The sequence below is a fragment of the Diceros bicornis genome, chromosome 34 (genome assembly GCF_020826845.1).
Source record: "Diceros bicornis minor isolate mBicDic1 chromosome 34, mDicBic1.mat.cur, whole genome shotgun sequence".
NCBI classification, from domain to species: Eukaryota; Metazoa; Chordata; class Mammalia; order Perissodactyla; family Rhinocerotidae; genus Diceros; species Diceros bicornis.
The window spans coordinates 26001307-26010172 of NC_080773.1; the positions used below are offsets into that span (position 1 = coordinate 26001307).

The 8866-nt window shown below is 56.1% G+C and overlaps 1 protein-coding gene across 1 annotated transcript; it reads right to left on the reverse strand.

Annotated features, from left to right (window-relative positions):
* Window positions 1-1781: 1781 nt before the first annotated feature.
* On the reverse strand, window positions 1782-8111 carry LOC131397221 (kallikrein-1E2-like). The gene is made up of 5 exons (XM_058529986.1): window positions 8066-8111; window positions 6058-6217; window positions 4024-4310; window positions 3743-3879; window positions 1782-1978 (listed from the first exon to the last, which is right to left on the reverse strand). Exons 1-5 carry the CDS (start codon window positions 8109-8111, stop codon window positions 1823-1825), a joined length of 786 nt encoding a protein of 261 aa, XP_058385969.1. The 3' UTR covers window positions 1782-1822.
* Window positions 8112-8866: the final 755 nt, after the last annotated feature.

Here is an 8866-nt window from a genome sequence, read left to right on the forward strand (position 1 = left end):
AGAGAATAAGAGACCCCAGGAACCAGGTCTGGAGGTTACAACTGTGGTCTTCATGTTAGCACCTGAGGTGAGCATGAAAATGCAAGTTACCTCGGGGACTTTGACCCAAAGAATGTCCATCCTTCCCTTTCTCCCTCCTTTCTTTGGTCTCTTGGAAGATACTGGGCAGGGAGGGGCCATGGAACGGGATTCTCACTCTTGGCTCTGAGATCTTGGATGAGAGCCTGAGAACTTAGGGGGCCGGAGACTCAGAGACAGAAAGTGGGGCAGTGAGAGTGACAGGCAGAAGGAGAGGGGCAGCGAGAGGGAGTGAGCTATAAGGAGAGGCACGTGGAGAATGATCCTGCCATGTATACACGATGAGTGTGGAGGGAGGAAGGAGTGAGACTCAGAGACAGAGAGAGAGACAGACAGAGAGACTGAGAGGCAGAGACCATGGAGAGACAGAACGGCAGAGGTAGGCAGAGAGGAGAGGTGGAGAGACAGCAGGGAATGAGGGAGCCTCAGGGAGAGGAGGAACAGGGAGTGAAGGGGAGAGGGAGCCTGCAGAGACCTCAGAGCCAGGCTGGGACAGAGACGGCATGTGGGAGGCAGAAGGAACCCAGACCAGCCAGGTCCAGAGTCCACGGCTGGGCTGATGGCCTGCCTGCTCCTGTGGGGGTTCTGGGGGCCTTATGAGCATCCCCACCTGGGGACAGCAGACACATTGGGATGGGTGTCGGGGCAGCCTGATCACAGCCTCTTACAGTGTTCTGGAGGCAGGAGTAGGGACCACGGACCCGGGAAGGAGACCTTGACCCAAACCACAGGCCCCAAACCCTCGCCGACAGCTTCCTCTGCCCTCCTGGACGTCCCTGGAGTTATTCTTCTCTCTGCTCCCCCTGCAAGTCTCTTGGTATCTTCTCACCCATCTCTTTACCTCTGTTTCTGCAGGTCTGTGCTATGTTGTCTTCACTTCAGCTTCCCTTACTCTCTGCCTGCTATCTCTCCTTTTATGTTTGTGTCTATCTCAGTGCCCTCTTGATTCTCCCTTTCGGACCTCAGGGGCCGAGGGCTGAGTTAACCGTGCTTCCTAGTTCATGGAGCGCTGAATCAGCACTCCGTGATGGGCCCCTCCATAGCGTTCATATTCATTCATCCATTCCTTGACCCACACCCTCAACTAATAACTCACGTATTCCCACTCGTCCCCATAATCTTCTCCCCCTCCCCGCACCCCAGAGGCACCCCTTCCAGTGTTTTTAGTGGCCATGATTACTTGATTGTGCTCTGCAGAAGGCGTGTTTGTGGGCACACACTTTTCATTTATGTCAGGGTCTTGTGCTCCATGTCTCATTCTGTGTTCACACTTTTTCGCCCATGGCTAGGTTTTAAGCTCTGTCCTTGGTGTCTGTGTGTGTGTGTGTGTGTGTGTGTGTGTGTGTGTGCTGCGTTGTGCTCCCAACTCTGCTCAAGCCTCATGGGAAGCACGTCCCAGGGTGGACACCTGTCCCTCCCACAGAGACCATGGCATCCCCCCGCCTTAAGTGTGTCCTGGCAGAACCTCGCAGACATCTGAGAAATGTCTCCAGATATTGCCAATGTTTCCCGAGGGGGAGGGACAAAACTGTGTCCATTTGAGAACCGCTGGTCTACACCTGTCTCTGACCTTCCTTTCTCATTTGCCCCTGACTCCTGAGGACACACATCAGGAGGGCTGTGAGGGTCTAGCCTTGGCCAGGTGGGTCCTGAGCTTCCAAGTGCCCCACTTATAGAAAGGCAAGATGAAGTCAGAACTTGCTTAATATTTTATTTTAATCATGTTAGCAGGAGGGCAGGATGTTCAGCTGTTGTTCTCTATAGTCTCCTTGATCCACTTCAGATGGGGCATCACTTTGGTGAAGACAAAGTTGTTATTGAATCTGGCGCACTCGACGTAGCCCCATGACGCGATTCCTTGAAACACACCATCGCAGATCAGTGGGCCCCCTGAGTCACCCTAGGACCAAAGAGGGAGAGAGAGTGGGGAGAGTCAGAGAGCCCCCGGGTTCTGTCTGCACAGCCCCAGCTCTCAGACCTGGGCTCACAGATCACACACAGCGACCCCCCAGCTATGGAGAGAGACAGTATCCCCAGAGTCCACTCCCAGAAGAAGGTAGGCAGGGATTTCAACAGAGGGGACAGTGGCCCAAGTCCTGGCCCATGGGGATGGGACTCCAGGGTCCAGGTTCTTCCCATGGACAGTCCCTGCAGACAGGTCAGCAGGAGGAGGAGCAGGATCCATCTCTGGGACCCTGACACCCTCAGGGCTCATCTCAGATGCCATCCCTCCCCAGAAGCTTCCTCTGACCACACACTCCTCCCCCCAGGGCACTGGGGAGCCGTGGAAGGGGCGTGAGCACGGGAGGAGCAGGGCCAGTTCTGAGATTAGAATGACCCCCTGGGGCAGGTGGGGATGGACTGGAAAGAGGCTGGGGCCAGGGGCACGTGAAGAAGGTGGGAACAAGGCCTGACCTGGGGCTGGGACAGTGGGACAGAGAAGAGGGGGCGTCAGTGAGAGTCAGGGGGCAGGAGGGACCAGGCGTGGAGGGAGGGACACAGAGGGAGAGATATTGGTGGACTGAGGACCCAAGGGGAGGAGAAGGAGCACATTTGGTGGAAAACGCTAGGATCGTGCAGGACTTGGTGTGTGTGCGTGTGTGTGTGTGTGTGTGTGTGTGTGTGTGTGTGGTGGGGGGTGTAGGCGTCTCCTTGAAGCTGCTCAGCTGACGCTTAGCTCAAAGCTCAGGATCATCTTGAGTCCTCGCTGCCTCTCACTCCCACGTGCACTCGGTCAGCGAATCCCGTGGGCTCCCTTTAGAGGTGTCGGGAGTGGACCCCGTCTCCCCCTCCCTGCCACCACCCTGTCAGCCTCGTCCTCACCCCCCTGGGCCCCCTGCCTCTCATCCCCCTACACTCTGACCCCACACGGACGCCAGAGGGACCTGTGACACCCAAGTCAGACCCTGTCCTTCTCCTGCTCAGCACCGCCCACAGCTCCCGGGTCACTCAGAGGAAGAGCAAAGTCCTCCCGGTGGCCCCAGGGGAGGCCCCGCAGGACGAGCTCCTCTCCTCCCTCTGCTGTCACCTCCCCCTCTCCCCTGCTCACTGGGCTCCGTCTACACTCACCTCGCTGGTCCTCACACACCAGGCCCACATCCCTCGGGGCCTCTGACCTGCTGTTCCCTCTGCCCTTCCCCTGCTGCACACGGTTCCCCCTCACCTGCCGCAGGTATGTGCTCCACCTCACCTTCCGCAGGAGGTCTCCTCCCCCATCACACCGGCTACCTCCCTGGCTCTGCTCTCTCTCCTCCTGCCCCCACAGCCCCATCACCTCCTGACATGCACCATCTCTTCTGTGTCATGTTCACTGGTTCTGCCTGTCTCTCCTCCCCGGAATGAGAGCTCCACTGAGGGGACTGTTCTCTGTCTGGTCTCTGCTCTCTTCCCAGGAGCTAGGACAGTGCTGGGCACACAGATGCTCAGTAAACATGTGTTAAAGGAAGGAACAGAACTATGATGTGGAGGAGTGAGATGCTGATGGTGCCTGGATGGGGGTGTGGGAAGGGCAGGGAAATGGGGGAGGGAGCTGAAACAGCGGGGGAGGGGGGGCTACAGCTGGGAAGCAGTGGAAATGGATGCCTCATTAGCACTCACACCCTGGCCCTGAATCTGGCTCCACTACCCCAGAGCTGCAGCATCCCAGCAGGAGAGGGTGGCTCACCAGGCAGATGCCTCCTTCATCCTTCCTGTGGCTAGCGCACAGCACGAACTCTGTTCTCTTCTCTGGGTAGTCTCTGGCACACATCTCATTAGACTGGAGTTTGAGTTCCACGCACTGGAGTGTCTCCAGCCTCTCAGCTATGGGCAATGGAGAAATGGGCTGTAGCCAACCCAACCTGGCTTTTCAGTTCCCTCCTGCCTCAGACCTGCTGTCCAGGCCCCCAGCCTCCTCCCTCAAACCCGCTGTCCAGGCCCCACGTGGTGTGTTTGGCACTGGCATACTTGCGAATGGGCTGGTCATGCCCCAGCCAGAAGTGTAGCAGATGCTCCCCAGTTGGGGTTCCTGGGTGGGCAGGTCCAGGACCTTCACGGCGTCTGTTATCTGGGCGGGCTGCGCCAGGCGGAGCAGCATGAGGTTGTGGCTGATGTCATCATATGGGCGCAGGTATTTCTTCTTCAGGAGGCTCAGGTCGAAATCTGGATCAATGAAGCTGTCACTGACCTGGAGGAACTGGACTGTGTCATCATCCTCCAGCAGGTTGTGGAGACCCAGCCAGACCTGGTAATCGCTAGGGAGAGAGGAGGATGGAGGGAATGAGGAGGAGAGAGGAGGGGGGAAGGGAAATGGAGCAGGGGAGCCTGGTGGAGGGTCCAAAGAGAGAAAGAGAAATGGTGAGAAAAACAAGGAGATAAGAAAGATCATGAAGAGGTAAGAAAGAGACACGGAGAAATAGAGACGTGAGTGAGGAAAGAAAGGAATGTGAGAGTGTGAAAAAGGCAGATACAGAGAGAAATGCAGTAAAAAAGAGAGATTAAAATAGTAGAGAGGATAAGAAAGAGAGAAGAATGAGAAGCAGAGGGAGCAAATAAGAGACAGGATGAGGAAAAGAGACAGTGAGAACTAGTCACAGAAGAAGCAGGAGAGAAAAGACAGAAGAGGCAGGAGAAGGAGACAGAGACACAGTGAGCAGGGACGCAGGAAGTAGAAAGAGCGGAGGAGAAACAGAGGAGAGGTGGGGAGGGGAGACAGAGTGTGAGGGGGCGAGGGAGGGAGGGCGGGTGGTGGGGCAGGAGGGAGGAGGGGACCTGAGAGCAGCTCAGCTGCAGCTGGGGCTGTGGGGCTGGTTCCCCAGCAGCCGTGTGGCCTGGTTCCCAGCCCAAGGTGGGCGTCCCCCTTCCCTCCTCAGAACCTCTCCCCCTTGCTCCTTACTTCTCCTGCCTCCTTCCTCCATTGTCCCCACCCAGTACGAAGTGAAACCAGTTCTTCCCCGTGTTAACTTGAAAAGCCTCAAATGTGTTTATTGGGGAATAGCCAGGGGAATCCCAATTTGGGACGTGCACGCTCTGGCAAACCATAGGCAAATACAGAAAACAACGGAGGGGAGCTGCTTTTATAGAAAAAAAGGGGAGTAAGGAGGGGCTGTTTTAAACAGAAATCCATTGGAGCAAAGTAACAGTTCAGGGCAGCAATGGCTTCTCATTGGCTGAGCTGTTTCAGTTGGGGAGAGAAATCTTTCTTCAGAAGTAAAATAATTTTACTTCCTGTCCGAGATGGAAGCTGTCTGTCTTTTCCCCGTTTGGTGTAATTGACCATGTGTGATAGGGCGTGAGAGCTACTCCTACTGGCCTTTCTGACTCCAATTTAGTTAAGGGTTCTTTTATTAATTTCTACACCTGTGGCCCCCTGGAGGGACGACTGTCCTGGAGGGAGGGGCTGGGCAGCGTGAGAAGACCCCCCGCCCCCCCCCACACACACCGTACACACACGTTGAGGATGATGCCTTCCTTGTCTCTGGGTTCCCCCGCAGTCCCATCCAGGGTGTGACTGTGCTCAGCGGTGATGGGGGATAGGGAGTGAGGCAGAGACCAGAGACAGAGACGGGGCAGAGAGATGGAGGGTGAGACCTACAGAGACAGGAGTGACAGCTGAGAGACCCAGATGGACAGAGACAGGGAGAGACAAAGATACATGGAGACAGAAGAGAGGCAGACAGAGACAAATCATAGTCGCTCAGAGAAACACATAACAGAACCAGTTACACGGGGAGACACAGAGAGACAGGACAGAGGGAGACACAGGAAGACAGAGAGATAGTTACACGGGGAGGCACAGAGAGAGACCAGGCAGCCATGGGAGGGCTTCCCTGGGGTCGTCCAGTCCCAACCCTGCCTCTCTCCGTGGGACCTGGACCAGTCCCATCCTTCTCTCCCTCAGCCCCCAGACTCCCCTGAGGTGATCCCAGGGGAATGGCCCTGACTGACCATTCCTGTGGGAGCACAGACGCCCCCCTCCCCAGACCCTCTACTCCTGCTCACTTGGTCTTGCAGTGGGCGGCTGTGAGCACCCACTGGGGGTGCACCAGGACGCCCCCACACTGGAACTTGCTGTCATGATACAGAGCCACCTGCCAGGGTTGAGAATGCTTCTCACACTCCCAGCCTCCTATGATCCGGGACTGGATGGGGGTCACGGCACCTGTGAGAGGGGTACTGAGTCAGGGTGGGTGGAAGTTAGCAATGGGACTGGGGGCTGGGCTAGGAGAGGGAGCTGTGCTGTGGTGTTGGAGGGACACGGGGGCAGAGGACCAGGCTGGGGACATGGGCTGTGGGTGTTGGGAAGGACCTGGCACTCCTGAATTGTCCCTGGGATTGTGGGATAGTAGTTGTTCTGGGTGAGGTGATGTTATGCTGAGAGCAGAGCCGACCCCAGGGATCAGGGTAGGAGACAAGGCAGCATCTGAAGCAGCATTTGGTGTGGGAGTTGGGTGTTTGCGGTCTTGGATTGAGGGACAGGAGGTTGTGAATTCTGAGAGGAGAAAGAGATTCTAAAAATCAGGGATAAAGGCCACAAGGGAGTGGCTCAGAGGCTGGGGGAGGAAGAATTTGGGAGGTTAAGGGGACCCCAGGCTGAGGGAACGCTTAGGTCCTGGATTGGGCGTTTCAGGTTCTGAAAAGGATGCAGATGTGGGGAATCAGGTCCAAGGGGCCAAGGGGAGCATCAGAGCTGGGGAATCTGGGTGTGATTTAAGGTCTTGGATTGGGGCTGGGAGATTTGGGCGAATTTGGAGTTCCAGGTGAAAGGGTAAATGAAAGGGTTAGGCTGGAAGGGATCCTGTGAGGGTCCGGGGTCCTGTGAACCAGGAATGGCATTCTCTGGGGTGAGGGCTCTGGGGGATACTGGGCCAGGTTGGGGTCAGGCTGGGGCAGGCCTGAGGAGGGAGAGGTGAGTGACAGTCAATGTGATAGGATGTGGATTGGGATTCTTGTGTTTGAAGGGGATGGGGGTCACGGAGTGAGGGTCCTGAAGGGATTTATAGTTCTTTTGGTGTGCTCCAAGGACAGGAATGGAGAAGAGAGGGACACGGGGGCCGAGCAGATGTGAGCCCTGCTAGACGTGGAATACTAGAATCACCTCTTGGGGTACCCAAGGGAGGTCAAGGCAGGACAGCTGGCTTGTAAAGTGTTGGGGATCTTGGGGGTCCCAGAAAATCAGAGGTGCTAAAGGAAGAGATTTGCATGGGAGAAGACCTGAAGTGGGGGAGTGGTGGAAATTCTGCGAGAAAGGAGTTTCTGTTGGGGGGTCTGGGTATTTGTCTTGGAGGAGAAGACTGGAGAAGGTGCTGGATGGGGGTCTGGAGCAAAGATTCAGTGATGGAGGTGGAATGTTCAGAACCCCCACAACAGGATGGGGAGCCCAGATGGAGTCACAGGTCAAGCAGTTTGGCTGGGAAGAAGCAAGAGTGGCTGAAGGAATTTGGGTGTCCTGGGAACAGGAGCAGCAGGCCAGAGGTAAAGTCTGGGGGACAGGACTGAGAGCTGGCAGCTGGATGGGGAATGTTACTGGGATATGGTGGGATGCATGGGCTCAGGCGCCAGAGCATTGAGCTGTAGAGAACCAGGGGGTAGGAGGGGATGACCAGGGTCCCAGGGACCAGTGGGATTGGGAGAAGTCCTTGGAGGAATGGGAGTCCTGAGAGAGAGACAGAGCTGGCCCGGGATTCGCCTCTTTGGTAAAGTGGCTGGGGGCAGGGAGTTGGCTGGGGAAGGGGAGAAGGTTCCTGGAAGCCCTGGGAGGGAGCAGGGACTTAGTGTGGGAATGAGGGCTGTGAGGAATTTGACAAAGGTGGAGGGGCTGGGGTAGGATTTTAGGGTGGAGCTGGAGAGACTGGGGAGAACCTGGTACCTGGGATGGACTGTGGGTTGGAGGGCTGTCTTGGAACGGACTATGGGTTGGGGGATGAAGCTTGAGTGCTGGGTGAGAGGGGAAGGTCGTATGCAGAGGTGATGGCCCGCTGCCCTTCCTGGATCCCCCCCTCTGTCTCACCAGTCTCCACCAGGGATAAGTCAAAGCACAGAACCAGGAACCACATGGTGACAGAGGTGTCCAGGGGCAGGCAGATGGTGAGCTCGGAGGTGGAGAGCCTCCCTGGGGAGCCTTTTAAAGCTCTGGTTCTCCTAGGGCCCCACCCCTGCCCTGCTGGCAACCAGATGCTGGCCAAGGCCCTGCCCCTGCTGCCTGGGAGCTGAACACCTCCTCCCATACACAAGACTGTTGAAGGGGAGGGAGAGCTAGAACACGTTTTCCTGTAGGTCTTAGATCACCCTGGATGCACTTTTGGGGTCTAAGGCCAGATGGGGCCAGGCATGTGGTTGTGGTTCCTGGGGGCTTGATCTTGAGGACAAAGCTGGTGAGAAGTGCCAGGGTGGAGGACAGAAATAGTGGGGTATCACTAACCCTGATACACAGCCTCATATACCTTAACCCCAAATGAAGTCTTAGCTCCCCTAGACCTAGTGAACCCTGAAATACCAGCAGTGAGGCTCTGAGACTCCCTGATCTCTCAACGCTCTGAGCCAATGGGAGAGCATTCCCACTCTCTGTGTACCCTGAAATAGAAGACTTGGCTTTCAGAACTCCCTGATTCCTGCACTCCCAGCCTGAGAATTTAGTTCCTCTTGTCTATTGATCCTCTCAAAACAAACTCTTGGGATCCCAAAGATCCATAATCATAGCACTCCCAGATCCAGAGTTTAAGGGGTCTCCTAGAGAAAGTTCCCTAGCATTCCAAAATCCAATGTCCTCCAAAACAGTGCTGGGGTCCCCATGACCCCACTCCTTATTCTG

Excerpts from the sequence above, each read along its gene's own strand:
- LOC131397221 (XM_058529986.1), bottom strand. The coding sequence starts at position 8,111 with ATGTGGTTCCTGGTTCTGTGCTTTGACTTATCCCTGGTGGAGACTG. Across the intron at positions 4,311-6,057 it reads GCCGCCCACTGCAAGACCAA|CGATTACCAGGTCTGGCTGG; the intron begins GTGAGCAGGAGT and ends CTCTCTCCCTAG. Across the intron at positions 3,880-4,023 it reads CATGACCAGCCCATTCGCAA|CTGAGAGGCTGGAGACACTC; the intron begins GTATGCCAGTGC and ends CATTGCCCATAG.